The following is a 16,377-nucleotide window of genomic DNA, read 5'->3' as shown; positions in this document are numbered from 1 at the left end:
AACTTCCTTTTTACCCTGCCTTCCTCACACAGTTTTTTTAGAGGGGTCAGTGTCCCTGCTGTTTACCTCCTATTTAAATTGGAATCTGTACACTTTAAGCTTCCTGCTCATCGCTTGGTTGTGCTCTTTTATGCCTTAAATTATCTTTGCAGCATTTTTGACTCATTTGCTGAAAAAAAAAATCCCTCAAGAAAACTTCCAACAGCAACTCACAGCAAACTAAGCAGACAAAATGGGGGGAAAGGAATCTCTCCAGTGGAAATACTTGCTTCCCCCAAGTTTCACTCTGGAAGAGACTGCCGTAGGGCCTCCGGAGCTCGGGCCCCTGCCGGCGGCCGCGAGCGTCCTGCCTTCTGCCCAGCAGGGGGCGCGCTCCGGCGCTCCGGGCTGGGCTTCCTCGCCCTCCTCTTGCCCGTCACCTATGTTGTGTCCTCAAGCAGAAAGGTTGCTGTGGTGGGTTTCTCCCCCATTTTGTGGCTTCCTCACTATCCTACCCAGCTGTTTTCCTACACGGCAGATGGCCTGACCTTTAACACTTTTCCTAAAGGCATGCGTGAGGGAATAGAACTGTTCTAACGAGTGTATGTTTGATTGCTTTATAAATTTTTAAATACATTTCCCTAAAAGGGTCTGTGTCTCTCTTTATGAAAACAAATCTGGCTTTTGCATGTCTCTCTTCGTTTTTCTGGACTTCTGTTAATGCCTTGTTTGGGTTGACGTGGCCTTCTCTTTTCTTCCTATTTGTTACGTATTTTGTTAAACTCAATCTTTATATTTAATTGAGGAAGAAATTAGGAAATGGGTCTTGGTACATTTATTTGCCCTTGACTCTTATTTGCAAAAATAAGTGGTCAGGGCAGGCGTCCTCTGCCATGGCTGTGAGCAGTGTCCTCTTTGTGGGTGCCTTACAGCGGCCTGCAGGGTAGCCTGGCCCCCGGTTCGGTCTGAAATGCTAGGAATGCAGGTGAGCAACTTCAGCCAGAGCAAGAGAGGCAGAGCTCGCAGGGATGCCATGCCTGCCCACATCTGCTTGAATACTCAGGATGCGGGCGTGGCCTTACAGCCAAGACCCTTACGAATTGGGCCCAGGAGCAGCTCCTGAGCTCATCCTCACGTGGACACTCCCCTTACGCAGACGAGGAGCGCTCAGAGTCTGTGCTTCAGAACGAGTCTCAACTGCTCCAACGCAGAAGCCCGTGCTGGTCTCCGGGCCACCCGTGAGTGCACACAAATAATGGTCACCACCCGGCTCCCTCCCAGGATGGCCTGAGACAGAGGCACAGTCGCATGTGCCGTATGTTCCAGCTTTAGGCAGCAAAAGTTGCCTCCCACTTTTTCTTAGGTGGTAGGTAACCTGGAAAGGGAAATTGCCAGTGTTTTAGATGAGTCAAAGTGCCTTACAGAAATGCCCTTGAAGGCTGGGAAGACCACTAGAGGCCTAAATGGGGATGTGAACATGTCCTCTAGGACTCTTAAGTGTTTTGGTTAAAAGGAACCATCGCCCTGCCCCATTTCTACCCATTTGGGCCATCTTATCCTCCTGGTGGGTCAGCAATGGCCACCTTCCTCTATGACTACTTCCACGGAGCTGTCTGCAGACACAGCCAAGCAGCTGTGCCTAACCCATGGCCTGGGTCCTTCTTCCTCCTTGAATGGGCACCTTCTGGAAAGTTCTACTGAGAGCAGGAGTGGAGTGGATGTGGACCAACCCAGACGGTGACTGTGCCAGAGCCCAAATGTGGACGCACAATCTTTCTGCACCTGCCCACCTGGCAGCAATAGAAGTGCAACCCTGCCTTAGTCTGAGGCCAGGTGGCCCGTGCGCATGCCCAAGCCCCCATTCTGTAAGGGGGTAATGGTTGTGCCAGCTGGGAAGGCAGCTTCGAGCACTAAATGAGATGGATTTTAAATGCCTGATGCATAGGGGGTGTTCAGAAAATACTAAGCATTTATTGTGGCAAAATTATGAGATGAGCTTGGGATGCTCTATGGCCAAAAGCAGCTCTGCCGCATAAGTTGCTTTCTGTTTGCATTTTCTAGCAAATTTGGCTTTGTGATCTCCAAACTATTGGGTGTTGCTACATAAGTCAGAACAAAGCACATGCTACAAGAATAAAATGGCATAAACGAATACGCACAGGCTGTAGCCCGACGTGGACAGCATGGGGATCCAAAAGAGGCAACAGCTGAGACAGGACCAGAGCTGGGCGCTCTGCTGTGCTTAATTTAAATACCCACTGCAGGTCAAGAGTCCTAGCCCTGCACCCTGGAATTCTCGGCACACTGGCTTGTTAACAGCAAGCAGCCCGTCTGTTTCAGCGTCTCCCGACAGCAGCTCAGTAGCCCAGGGCTGACAGGCATGTGGCAGGGTTGTCTGACGGTTGCCACTACACCACCTGGGACCTGCCCAGGCACCCGGGAGCCCAGCAGAGGCTAGTGTCATTGGAGTCCGGGGGATCCGTGAGCATCCAGACAACATCGGTGGTGGAAGCCTCTGAGAACACGCTACCAGGAGCAGGGTGCCTGACGCCCTTTCCCATATCCCACCTGTTGCTAGAGGGGATTGAGCAAGCTGTAGCTCAGAATTTGGCGGTGGTGTCAGCTTCCTCCTCCTCCCCTGGAGCAAAAGGGTCACTTGGTAACTGACAGCTGGGGACAAATACTGCCATTTGTGTTTCTTCTGCTCAGCAGCTGACACCACTCAGCTTGTGGCCCTAGGTAGGTGGCCTTAAGAAACGATCTCTGTTTTACTCTTGCAATCTTGCCTCGCTGAGTCATTGAACATGCACTGAGTGTCGGCTATGTGTCTGTCACTGTGGTAGACACTAGAGACACACAGTGAGCAAAGAGACTGGGTCCCACTAGGACTCCAGGGTGAGAGGAAAATAGGCTTTCTTATGCCACGGACTGTTCCCAGAGCTTGAATCGTGGGGCCAGCGGTGTCCACAGCTGCTCTGCAAAGCTGTGTAATCTATGTGTTCCCCTGGCAACAGCACCTTCGGGACAGTTGAATCATGCAAGTTCAGGGCCACTCACTGAGGGCCACATAAAGGAGGCAGAGTAACTATCCATGACAGCAGAACAGTAGTTGCTTTTCTTTTCAGGTATTCCTCATTCTTTTAGAAAGAAAAAGAGGTGAAAATGATCAGGCATGTCAGCAGCTTGTCATGATCCTTGGATATGTGTTCTTGGTGAACAGTTTCTTTGGCAGATTTGGGGCTGCTCCAGGATCTAATGTGTCAGTGAGCTGAAGAGCTACTCTCTGTGGCCTTTTAATTTAATAATACCTTTTTAAATGATCATGACAGTCACGGTGACATAGCTGTGACGTAGATACAGTGCAGCATGGCATTAGCAGAAGGACTGAGCTGTTCTTTGAGGGTCCAGCGAAGATGGGATTAAAACAGTAATCAAGCTCCCCAAAGCGAAGTGTCGTCATTGCGGTGATTGAATTTAGATTATTGCTTGCACTGCTTTCTAGAGAAATCCTGATTTTCGGTTATCCAAAAAGAGGCACAAAGTTAGCTAAAGAGAGAGTGGCGGAGGAGGGCAGGTGCCTCCGTGTCTGCCTGGTGAGCCCTGCTCCGGGTCGTCACACTGCGGCGCACACTGATGAGCGAGTTCATGACATCAGATCTCGTTTCAGTTCCCCTCTGCCTTTTTTTCCCGTCTTTCCCACTCCAGAGTGAAAGTAGCAGCAGTAGCAACATCTCCACCATGTTGGTGACACACGATTACACGGCAGTGAAGGAGGATGAGATAAACGTCTATCAAGGAGAGGTCGTTCAAATTCTGGCCAGCAATCAACAGAACATGTTTCTGGTGTTCCGAGCCGCCACTGACCAGTGCCCCGCAGCCGAGGGCTGGATTCCAGGCTTCGTCCTGGGGCATACCAGTGCAGTCATCATGGAGAACCCCGATGGGACTCTCAAGTGAGTGCCCGGCAGGCCAGCCAAGGGGAGAGGGACCTGAGCGCGAGTGAGGCCTGGAGGCCCAGGGAGGAGGAGGCCCAGCGAGAGAGAGCAGCGCCATTGTCAGTGCGAGTTCATCTCTGAGCACAGTGTGGAGCCCCGAAGTGAAGATGGGGTGGCCCTTCATCTCTCAGACTTGTTCTGACAGGTTTCTTTTAATAACCTGCATTTGCAAACACACAGCTTTTTTAAGCCACTAGGTTATTCACAATAATATTCTAGTCTCCAAAGGTCTTGGGTCAGGGGTGAGGACTCCCCAGGGACCTCTAACTCCTTAGCCGGCTATGCCGAGGGTGAATCCGGGCAGATGCTCATTCTGTGAGCTGCAGGTGAACATCTGTGTGATGCCATTACCACCATGCCTCATGTATACTAGGAAGTTAATTCAGTGAAAAAATGACCGGTTTTGCTGTATTAAACTTTTTTTTTTTTTTTTTTTTTTTTTAAGAAAACTGATTCAGGTGCTGGTTTAAAACTCTGCCCTTCCCTGAATCTATTTGGCTCTGGTAGAAATCAGCCCAGTGGTTTTTGGGAGTGGAAGCATTGCAGGACTTGGTGATTTCTGAAGCCTCATAAGGCCTCAGCCCAAACCAGCAGACCCAAAGGCAGTGACAGTGGTCGTGCTCCCCTCCAAGCATGGAGGACCCTTGGCTGGGTTCGCAGCACAGGCTGGCCAGCATCCCAGCGCCACTCGACACCTCTGGGCTTGGAGCTTGCAGCCCCCAGAGAAGCCAGGCTTGAGTTCAGGCTACAGAGAGCCTCTCTTCCATCATAATCCCCTTGTCCTGTTTGTCCTTGATATGCAGAAATGTTTTATTCTAGTACATTGTTCATGAATTCCATTTTGTACTTTTTATCAAAGAGTGTTCTTAGGCCTTGTATTAGGGTTCTCCAGAGAAATAGAACCAATAGGAGAGTGTGTGAGTGAGTGAGTGTGTGTGTGTGTGTCTGTGTGTATTCCAGGGAGGAAGCAGGTAATATAAGGAATTAGCTTATACAGTTAGGGAGACTAGGAAGTCCGCATCTGTAGGGTGGGCCGTCAGGCTGGGGACCCATTCTGCCAGTGAATTCCCTCTTGCTCAGGGAAGCCTGCCTTTTTGTTCTACTCAGACATTCAGTTGACTGGAGGCGGCCTCCCATGTTGTAGAGGGCCGTGTGTTTTACTCTACTGATTAAAATGTTAATCTCACCCAGAAACACCCAGAACAACGTTTGATCACATTTCTGGGCACCCATATCCAGTTAAAGTTGATAGGTAAAATTATCCATTACTAGCACTTTTGTATTTTAATCCTCAAAAGTGAAGAGCTCCTTGGTTTCCTCTCTGGTGGTTGAGACTCACAGGCGGGTTTCCCTCCGCAAAGCTCACTGGTGCTAGGCAGCCTCAGTCACCCCAAATCCCCTAAGTGGGCTACTCAGCTTTTCTCTAAGGCTTTCAGGAATCACTTGCTGAACACTAGAAAGATATAGCACTACCAACGTGTTATTTTTCCCCCAGGAAGTCAACATCTTGGCACACAGCACTCCGTTTAAGGAAAAAATCTGAGAAAAAAGATAAAGACGGCAAGCGGGAAGGCAAGTTAGAGAACGGTTATCGGAAGTCGCGGGAGGGGCTCAGCAACAAGGTATCTGTGAAGGTGCGTATGAGGGTCTCCAGGAGCCTGCGTCAGGCGCAGGGGCAGCAGCAGGGCGGGAGGCCGCCCGGGAGGAGTCGCAGGCTTGGCGCGTGGCCTCACTTGCCGCCATCTGCCCCGGACCAGCCACCTCCCGCCGCCCTGCCCGCAGCTGCCGCGGGACCGTGCTCCCCGCCCGGGTGCGCATGCGCATTCCAGGGCCCCCGGCGCACGTGCAGCTCACGAGGAGCGCAGCCAGCCGCCCTGGTGAAGCGGAGCCCAGATTCTCCAAGTACACGGTGTGAAGCAGCTGTGGTGCAGACTGCTTCGGTGCCCGCGTCACACCCCCGGGAAGTGACTGGAGGCCTGAGACACGGGGTCGCTGGCTTCCGCACGTCCCCGGCGATTGCTTCAGTCAGCTTTATTCCCGTGATCGGATTGCCTTCATCCTAGCTGGGGGTGGGTGCCTGCAGAGAAAGGAACCATGCCCTAAAGGGAGTGCAAGGGCTCTGGGTCAAGGCACTGGCCACTCTTTAGAAGGAAGGGGCCCAGGGACCAGCCGAACCCGGCCCATCGGATGAGAAAAATGGGCATTTCTGAGTTCAAGAGGCTCTCCTGTGTTTGTGGGTAGGAAAACAAAAATTCACCAAAATTTGTATGACATGAGGCTTTTTGAGTGCATTTAAAGGCAATGAAAATGTGCTTTGAGACCCATGTAAGCCAAGTTGTATTCCTGTTGATCCTTCAATGATCATTGTAGCCAGGGAATAAAAGTAATATACCTCAAAACAGTTCATGTTTCTGGTTAACATCTATGTGCTTTTTCCCTTTCAGCTTCTCAATCCCAACTACATATATGACGGTGAGTTCTGTTATCTCGTTCTTCTGGTCTTGCAGAGTGTAGGGTCTATAGGGCACGTAGAACACTGGGGCATAACCTGGGCAGTGGGTTTTCTGGGGCATGGGCGGCAATACAGGTCTCATTCTTGTGAAGATTGGTGGGTGTGGGAAGGGAGCCAAGGGTGACAGGTGTCACTGACTCCTTTCTCCTACAGTTCCCCCAGAATTCGTCATTCCCTTGAGTGAGGTCACGTGTGAGACAGGGGAGACCGTTGTTCTTAGATGTCGAGTTTGTGGCCGCCCCAAGGCCTCGATCACCTGGAAGGGCCCTGAACACAACACCTTGAACAACGACGGTCACTACAGCATCTCCTACAGGTGAGGGTGGGTCTTGCTGGCAGTGAGCGTGACCTCCATCCACTGTGACAGACACACGTAGTCCCCTCGGTTACCCTCGGCACCCTGACACCCCCCACAAGGAAGCATTTCATACCAGGGTGTGCAATAAAAATTAAAATTCCACTTGAAATTCCTGGGGCGCCTGGGTGGCACAGCGGTTAAGCGTCTGCCTTCGGCTCAGGGCGTGATCCTGGCGTTACGGGATCGAGCCCCACATCAGGCTTCTCCACTATGAGCCTGCTTCTTCCTCTCCCACTCCCCCTGCTTGTGTTCCCTCTCTCGCTGGCTGTCTCTATCTCTGTCAAATAAATAAATAAAATCTTTAAAAAAAAAAAAAAAAAATTCCACTTGAAATTCCTTGTCAGTACTTCCTCTGTCATTTTTTGTGACCCCAAATGAGAGGGGGTAGGGGTGGTCGCTGTGGGAGCTGCACCTTTGTGACCCATAGTGTGTTGTCATCTGTGCGGCAGTGACTTGGGAGAGGCCACTCTGAAGATCGTCGGCGTGACCACAGAAGATGACGGCATCTACACGTGCATCGCTGTGAACGACATGGGTTCAGCCTCGTCTTCAGCCAGTCTGAGGGTGCTGGGTAAGTGGCACTCCTGAGCTGGGACACACATGTTCCAGAACGCTCAGGTCCGCAGACTGCACTCCCACACATACACACTCAGCAGGGTCTGAAATATTTGGCAATAAGTCACTTGTGGGAGAGCTGCAAGCGACAGACCACAGGGTCTAGGGCGTCCCGGGAAGGTGCACGGTGCAGACCACTGACTGCAGCCCCTGCGCGGTCAAGTGGCTCGTGCCAGCCCCTGGGTTGGAACACGGTACATCCGTCCTCGTAGTGCTCAAAACACATTCTTACAGCTGACTTCTCTTTACTCAATTGCTCAGTTGACACTGAGGCTCTGAGAGAATCTGCTCTAACTTGGTCTTGCATAGGCTGTGGGAGGAGAGGAAGGAGTGTGGTTGAAGCCTGTGCAGGCTCTGTGCCTCGCTGAGACCCTGACAGCATCTCTCCTATGAGTGCAGCGCAACCATTGTGGGACGCGCATTGCTCTGGTCTGAAGCACTTGCTCTCTCCATGGCCCAGCAAGGCCTTGTTCTCTCTCTTCGGCCAGACTGTGAGCTCCTAGGGGCAGAACCCGCATCTTAGGCCCTTTCATATCCCCTCTGGTTGCGCCGATCTATATAGTCACTCGGTAGGCAACACATACCAGTTGGCTTACAGCTCCTGCTTCCCGGAAGGCCAGCTGTGCAGTACAGGGGCTGCTGATGTTTTCCATGCATCCTGCAGCTGCCCCGGCTCTAGGAGACTGTTTCTAAGAGCAAAAATAAGAATCTGAACTAAAAGGTGCATCGAGTCCAGGAGCGCCCTGTGTGTGGACAATGAACAGAATTGTCTTAGCATTTTTATCCCATGTATCTTCATCCCAGATATTTTACCCTCATTAAACAAGAGAAAGGAAATGATCTGATTCTTGGATCCTGACACAAGGAAGAAAGAGAATCTTGAATTTAAAAGTGAAGAATCACCAGTGTTCTAAGTTGTAAAAGATGTCACAGAGACTATGCAGGTGATTTTTGCTTTGTAATGAATGAGCGGAAGCTAAAGGAGCTTAGGGAGATAGAAGACTCCACCTTGGAGATGTGAGTGGGGAAATAATGGGGAAGGAGGTGTGTGTTTATTTCTATCACATGAATCCATCTCTTTTCATCCTAAGTCCCAACCTGCAGAGTGTATTTTACACTTCCAGTGCATCTTCAGTCCGATGAGCCACAGTTCAGATGCTCAGTAGTCACGTGTGGCGCCATATTGGATGGCGCAGGCCTATAGACTTCTTCCCCGAGAAGCGCCGCATAAACCAAGCTCAGGGGAGATGCTCTTCTTGCAGGTGCAGGGAGTGATGGGATCATGGTGACCTGGAAGGACAACTTTGACTCCTTCTACAGTGAAGTGGCTGAACTTGGCAGGTATGTTACAAAACCCAGGGCCCCTGCCAAGAGAGCAGCGTGTACGACAGAACTCTCCATAGGAGTAGACTGATAAAATTAAGTGGTGTAATTTGCCATCATTTGGAAGTTATGCAAATTATATTTGAAATATAATCTGTAATTGCCTTTTGATAGTAAACATTGAGGGAGTAAAGAGGATGTTTTCAGCTTGGGTTCCAAGAGAGGATTAAGGCCTGATGCCATAAGCCGTCCACTGATGCCATGACTTGACTCCTGTGCCGTGCATCTGGGACTGTACGAGCTGTGTCCTGTCCATGTGAGGAGTCAGAGGAGAGTCGCTCAGACCCTTCTTTGTGGGACTTAATTCTCCTGTGGAGTCCCAGTAGAGAAAGGCGGAACGTGTTCTTCAGATTGGAGGTGTCGATTGGAGTGGCAGGGTCCTCCTGCCCAAACAGAGAGAGAAGCTGGTTCTCTCCAGAAGGGGCAGCCAGGCCTGGGGCAGTGGCTCAGCAGTGCCCTCAGGCCCCCAGGCAGGCTCTTTCTGACTCGGCTCTGCTCCCTGTCCACATAGCACTCCTCCACATCTGGGGTAAGAACCCACGTGGCAAGAAGGAGGTCAAACGTACAACAGCTGAGCTTGTCCCTTTTAAAAAGCTTTCCAAGAAACTCCCCCAGCAGCAGCCTCTTGCAGTCCAGTGGCCATACTGGGCCGTGTGGCTCCAGGTACCTGGTCACACACAGGTATGTGTCAGGCTGACGTATCCTCACTTAGCCCTTGCTGCACGAGACACACCACTCGCTGTCGCTTCTGACAACATGTGAATGATCAGGCAGGTCTTCTGCTGGTATCTCCTGGGCTCAGTTGGCTGGGACGCTGGGCCTCTCTCCACATAGACTTCCACCCTGGGTTTCCTCACACATGATGGCAGAGCATTTCAAGACAGCAAAAGAAGCAGCTGCGAGGCCCCTTAAGGCCCAACCTCAGAAATCCACAACCACGTTTTCCCTGCGTCGTGTGGGTCAGGAACCCCACCAGCCAGGCCGGATCCACGGCCAGAGAAGTAGACCGCCCTCTTTGTGGGAGGAGCAGCAAGGTGGTGTGTCCGTTTCAGCCCACCGCAGATTGATCTCTATTCCTCACGGTCCCCGGTGCTCACCAGGTCTCATCCCATCATATGGTAGCAGGCTCACACTTGAGGTCCAAGACTCTCTTATCCAGGACAGGTCAAGGTGCCGCTGAGGCTGCTTGGGTGCGGTTCACTGGGTATAGCTTCAGAGGCCATGGGCTACCTACCGATGGGTGACCAGCCCCACACATGCATCCCAAGGTGGTCTGCCGCAGGCACAGTGACGGCAGTAGACACCCCTTTCCAAAAGGAGGGGGCGCAGGGTGACTGGAGCCACCGGGTACAGCTCAAGCTTCTTGCCGTGGTAAGGAAGTTTCCCCATGAAAGTAAAGGTGGAGGCTGCCTGGTAAGTCCCACGGTGTCCCCTCTGCCACATTCAGAGGTCAGGAGGTCATGGAGCCTGCCCCTAGGAGGGAGAAGAGCCATCACATGGCAGAGGGGCTTGGAGATTGGCAGGCTTCCCTGGGTCATCGTGGGCCACCGCTCCTCCACGAGTGAGCCCAGGAGAGTGGGGCCTGCGGACAGGCCTCCAGGCCATTTAGGTTAACAGAGTCTTTTCTCTGTGACATACTCAGAGTCCTCTGAAAACGACCTTCTCGACCTGTTCTCCAGGGGCAGATTCTCTGTCGTTAAGAAATGTGATCAGAAAGGAACCAAACGAGCAGTGGCCACTAAGTTTGTGAACAAGAAGTTGATGAAGCGTGACCAGGTCACCCATGAGCTTGGAATCCTGCAGAACCTCCAGCACCCGCTGCTTGTTGGCCTCCTTGATACCTTCGAGACCCCGACCAGCTACGTCCTGGTGTTAGAAATGTGCGTACGCACCCACTGCCCTCCCCAGTTTGTAAGCCTCAGCCTCAACTTTAAGTGATTTTACTGTTGTTTGTTCTCTAAGAAGGACAAAAATCAGGATTTCAGGATCCAAAGAACTTGTAATATGTGTGTGTATCTGTGTGTGTGTGTGTCTGTGTGTCTGTGTGTGTGTATGCCTACTGTCAGAGATCACAGTTCTAGAGCTTTCCAGTAATGGTAGAAGAAGTATAGTCTTTAGCACATGCTGTCCAAATGAGGGGGCAACGGGCCTAGCGTCCAAACACCTCCACCCGGGTTCCCTCTGGGTCTCAGCCAACCTGGAGGGGCCACCTAGTTCCCAGGATCCCCAAGGGGCCAGGCCTCTGAAGACTCCTGCCCCTGCTAGTGGCACCACACGGCTGCCGGGGCCCGGGGAGCCTCGTGGGTGCTCAGAGTGGGCTCCCTCAGATCTTGCTCATGCCCGATGCTTCGGGCCTGCAGTCCTGCCCCTCAGAGCTCCGGCCCACTGTGGGCTGGTCAAAATGGAGAGTGAGATGCACTCGCCTAGAGACCGTCCTTGGGAAAGGGGGTGGGCCTCCTGCCAGCGCAGCACCCCCGGTCACGTGGTGCTCAGTGAGCCCTGTGTGCCGCCCCAGTAAATGGCGCAGTCGTCCAAGGAGAGAGGGTGAAAGCTATGACCCAAGAGCAGTGGTCCTCAGTTGGGGGCAGTGTTGCCCCCCCCCCAGGGGACATTTGGCCATGTCCGGAGACTCTTTTGGTCGTCACCACTTGGGTTGGGGGTGCCACTGGCATCTAGATGGTGAAGGCCAGGGACGCTGCTCAGGACCCTTCAGAACCTGGACGGCCCCACAGCAGAGAAGCATCTATCCCCCAGCGTTAGCAGAACCAGGGTTGGGAAGCCCGCCCTAGAACATTCTGGTCTCTCTGAAGTATCTTGGCCTTTAGCTGTGTTTACATTCTGTTCTGTTCTGGCTGGAAATGCTGGGTGTCTAACAGCTACTGTTCATCTGGGGATTTCTTAACAAGAACTATCCTAAAGTCCTCGTCAAAAATTGACAGGACTTCGATTTCTGCCTGAAAATTTAAGTGTGTTCAGCTCTCATTCTTTTTTTAGTTGAAAGCTAAATAGTTTGGTCTCACCATACTGTTACTAGGATTTATTTTTGTAACAAATTACTACCAAATTCTCCTCAGTTACTCCTTGTTACCAGGCAAGTGGCTGGTTTTCCTCTAAGTTTCTGTTTTGCAGACAAGAGCGGGGCATGTAGGCAGGTGTTGAGATGGGGCCAGACCACCTCATCACAGTGCTGGCCTTCACTGGCGAGCAGTATCACCTTGGGAAGGTTGGCATGAGGATTTAGTGAATTGACAGTAAGCATTTAGTCCCTGGCCCATGGCCAGTGCTGTATCAGTGGTTTCTAAGTATCAAAGTAATTCACAGTAGGAAGCCTTTTGAGTCCAGCATGAAACCAGAGACTCATCCCAGCTCGCACTTCAGGGAAATGGGAAGTCTGGGGTCACTTTGAGCGCAGGCACAGTTTCAGATTACAGATTGCAGAGCTGGGGGCAGTGAGCTGGGGGAAGGGCAGTCCTGCATCCCAGGTCACGAGTGAGCAGGAGGTGGAGAGCAGGGGCAGCACGTGTTACTTGTAAGGTGGCTGGGGCAGAGGTCACTAACGGGTCAGGGCTCACCTGTGAGTCGTCATTTTCGGGAAAAGCAGAGCGGGGGCTTGTGTAAATGGCCAGATTCTGGGGGGAGTGGCCTGTCTTGCCGCGGGGCGCCCAGCCAGCTCCCGATGGCTGTCTTCTCCACACCTTGAGGTCTGCCTCACATTATCTCACGTGGCCTTCCCGTTGCCCATCTTACAGATGACAAAACCAAGGCTTGGGGAGGCGTAGCACTTCACTCCGTCCTACAGCAGACGCCTGCAGAGCACCCGTGCGCGAGCCCGCTGGGCGGGAGCGCGTGTTCCTCTCCCCATCCCCGCGCCCTCGTTCCCCACTCGCATCCATAACGAGGTTGAAAAGAAAGTACCCTCTTGATAGAGTCGTGCGCGTAGGTGGAAGTGTGCTCCTGAAACGCCGGGCTGGTAGGACACCCACAGTGGGCACAGACAAGCTGTTGGTTTCCTCTGAAGTGACCCAGCACCGTGACGAGTGTTACACACGTTCCTGCCTCCACAGGGCTGACCAGGGGCGTCTCCTGGACTGTGTGGTGCGCTGGGGAAACCTCACCGAAGGGAAGATCAGGGCGTATCTGGGGGAGGTTCTGGAAGCCGTCCGATACCTTCACAACTGCAGGATAGCACACCTGGACCTAAAGGTTAGTGGGGCTCGTGGGGCCACGGCCAGCATGTCTGACCGCGGCCCAGCCACCTGGCCTGCAGGGGCCGCCTCCCAACGTATCCACTGCAGCCAGGTCAGGAGGCCTGCGGGAACTAGGGACAAACAGGAGGAGGCGGGCCATGGGAACCCCAATTTGTCATCTCCGTTTTTAAGATTTTGCTCTCAATGATATAAACAATCAGTAAAGTATCAGATAAACATTTTGAGATCTTCACACATTCCATGAGGTTCCAGAAAGTTCCTGCGAGCTTTGCAGGGCTGGTGTGGAACTGGGTCAGTGGTCGCTGAGAAAGGATGGTGAATGTTACTATTCGTGTCGGGAGTGAAAATGAACACCCAGCTCGCTAAGCCAGCGTTCTTCAGCACAGGGCCTTCATGCTCGCGTGCCAGGAGGACTGCCTGCGAGGAGGGGCAGCACTTCCTCTGTGTCGGGGCCTCCTCCTCCATGGGCCCGCACGCTCAGAACTGCATCCCGTCTTGCGTGGGAACGGTTTCTTCCAGTTGACTCCGTTGATTCCTGGTGAGCCTCCCGCGTAAGCTTGAGATGGGGATCGATGGAAATGACCGTTGTCTTATCCTGTCTTCTAGCCTGAAAACATTCTGGTGGATCAGAGTTTGGCCAAGCCAACGATTAAACTGGCTGATTTTGGAGATGCTGTCCAACTCAACACGACCTACTACATCCACCAGTTACTGGGGAACCCCGAGTTTGCAGCCCCCGAAATCATCCTTGGGAACCCCATCTCCCTGACCTCGGATACATGGAGTGTCGGAGTGCTCACATATGTGCTTCTCAGCGGCGTGTCCCCCTTCCTCGACGACAGCGTGGAGGAGACCTGCCTGAACATTTGCCGACTAGACTTTAGTTTCCCAGAGGACTGCTTTAAAGGAGTGAGCCAGAAGGCCAAGGAGTTCGTGTGTTTCCTCCTGCAAGAGGACCCTGCCAAGCGTCCCTCGGCTGCGCTGGCCCTCCAGGAGCAGTGGCTGCAGGCGGGCCATGGCAGTGGCAAAGGGGCGGGCGTCCTCGACACGTCCAGACTGACCTCCTTCATTGAGCGGCGCAAACACCAGAACGATGTTCGACCTATCCGTAGCGTTAAAAACTTCTTACAGAGCAGGCTTTTGCCTAGAGTTTGACCTATCTTGAAGTTCTTTCTCATTCTCTTTCACCTGCCAATCAGCTGTTAATTTGAATTTTGAAGACAAACACACACCAACAGAACTGATCAGCTGCCGTATGTTCATCGTGTGACATTGGGCTCCGCGGGAGCTGTGCTCGGCAGTGCCTGGGACTCGGGAGCACGCTGTGCTGGGGTGGAGGACCTTCTCGTACACTCTTCATGAGCGGAGACAGCATTGCTGTATCACAGTCTTTTATTCAGGTTTCTGCAAAAAATAAAAAGAAACTTTTTTAAACGAACATGAATAGAATTTTGCAAATTTAACATTTTCCAAGATTTATTCAAGGAAACAAAATGCCTATGTTCAACCACTGGTGTTCACGAACAAAACAGAGATACTGGACCCCTCTGGGGAGGACTCACCCTCGCGGTGGCCATCCCCGCGGCCTCATCCAGAGCTCAGGGTCCCCCTGCCTCTGAGCTTTTCCAGCTGCCGGGTCTGCGTGCGTCTCGCTGGGACGCCAGACTGGGCTCCTGAAATGTGCGTTCAACCTCGGACTTTTGCATAAAAATAGAATGAATCGTTCTGCTCTGATGAAATGTAGGCCTTACTTGTATATAAGACTGGTCCTGCCTTCGGTCTGTCCTCTCCCCTCCTGCCTTCCCTCCTGCTCCCCCCGCCCCTCCGCCCAGGGCTTCCTCTGGGGGAGGTCAGAGGGCTCTGCCCAGCCACCCAGGACGTGAGGTTGGGTCCCGCCCTGAGCCCCAGTGGTGGCCCCCCTGTGTTCCCCACCCCCCAAGCCGTCAAATCAGATTGTTGAGCAGTATACAGTCAGATGAAAATACTGTAAATGCACTCATTGGGGTTTTTTTGGTTTTATTTCATATCATGTGCAATGTTGTGGCTTTGACATTTTATGCAACTATTTATGAAGACCTCTGTTGTACCTGTAATAAATATATAGAAAAAGCACATACTTCGTACAGTGAGCTTTATGGTTTTGTGCGTGTGTCGGGGGCGGGGGGGAGGGGGTTGTAGCCCTGTGCCATCAGTTCAAGGAGATTTAACTCTTCGTGAAATTTGTCGGTTTTGAGGACTGTAAAAAGTGATTTCATACTCTGAATATAAAACTGGATAATAGGGTAATGTTTTAAAAATTTATTATGCTATTATTCAGAATGCCAAAGTATTATTTTTTTCCCCAAAATCAGTCTGGACATTTACTACTTTTTAGACTTTTTGACGTTCAACTTTCTGTACAAAAATTGGCTGGATTTTGAGCTTTTGGTAAGAAATAAAAGCCAATTAAGCACCAGCCGCTTTGAGGCTGGCATCCAATGTCTGTGTCACTGTGGCAAAAGTCACGCTGGGATGGGGAGGCCTTGGAACAAGCCGCGGGGTTTCTGGGCACGCTTGAATTTTTCTGGATGTCTTTTTACCTTCGTTGTGTGAAATACACTAAAAGAGAGACCAGCCCGCGTCCCCAGCCAGACAGACACCTGGGTCTTGAGCCATAAACTGGCGTAGTTAAGCTTTGCCCCTTCCGATGTATTTTATTTATTCTTTTGTTGGGTTTTTGTTTGTTTCTTGTAAAATTGTACAGAAACTTTTTAAAAGAAATTGGATTCAAAACTGGATGTGTATTCGTAACCTCACGTTTATTTGTGTATTGTTTCTTTTATTATTTCAGTTAAATTTTTACATTATTTTGCATGTATATTTCTTTGTACAGAGACCTTACATGTTTACACAGTATGATGTGATGTAAATATTTTATTTTGCCATCAGTTATTTTAAAAAATTAAACATATTTGCCTGATTTTTGTGTTAGGACTTTTATTTAAATTGATCACTGTGGAATCGAAAAGAGAGACATCACTGAGGGAGACTGAAAGACTGGCCTCTCCTAGGTCGGGTGGGAAGTTGGAGGGAAGAATGTTCCGGATCGGGAATCCGTAGTACGTGGCCAGAAATGGGAGTTGGTCAGGTGCCTGCAGATTGGTTCCCAGAACCCAGACTCCGAAGACACTGGTGCGTAAACCAGGTTTCAGCTGCTTACGGTGGGGATGCACCTCATCCTGGTTAGAATCTCTAAGGTACCCCACTTCTTGATGGACACAGAATCGGAGAAAAGGGAAGAGCTGTTGCCTTCTGGCCACAGGAAACCAAGTTTAACGTCCAGATGGA

The 16,377-nt window shown here is 51.5% G+C and overlaps 1 protein-coding gene across 1 annotated transcript in view; it reads left to right on the top strand.

Annotated features, from left to right (window-relative positions):
• Nucleotides 1–16,009, top strand: part of TRIO (trio Rho guanine nucleotide exchange factor) — a 238,077-nt gene extending 222,068 nt beyond the window's left edge. The window contains exons 48-56 of the mRNA XM_040630542.1: nt 3,685–3,932; nt 5,470–5,608; nt 6,419–6,446; nt 6,640–6,802; nt 7,294–7,415; nt 8,722–8,800; nt 10,522–10,722; nt 12,907–13,045; nt 13,657–16,009. Of these exons, the coding sequence (XP_040486476.1) occupies nt 3,685–3,932; nt 5,470–5,608; nt 6,419–6,446; nt 6,640–6,802; nt 7,294–7,415; nt 8,722–8,800; nt 10,522–10,722; nt 12,907–13,045; nt 13,657–14,205 (1,668 nt within the window). The 3' untranslated portion in view covers nt 14,206–16,009. The remainder of the gene's footprint in view (nt 1–3,684; nt 3,933–5,469; nt 5,609–6,418; nt 6,447–6,639; nt 6,803–7,293; nt 7,416–8,721; nt 8,801–10,521; nt 10,723–12,906; nt 13,046–13,656) is intronic.
• Nucleotides 16,010–16,377: the final 368 nt, after the last annotated feature.

The sequence above is a fragment of the Ursus maritimus genome, unplaced genomic scaffold (assembly GCF_017311325.1).
Source record: "Ursus maritimus isolate PB19 unplaced genomic scaffold, ASM1731132v1 scaffold_15, whole genome shotgun sequence".
Taxonomy (NCBI): Eukaryota; Metazoa; Chordata; class Mammalia; order Carnivora; family Ursidae; genus Ursus; species Ursus maritimus.
This window is presented reverse-complemented; position numbering and strand designations above follow the sequence as displayed.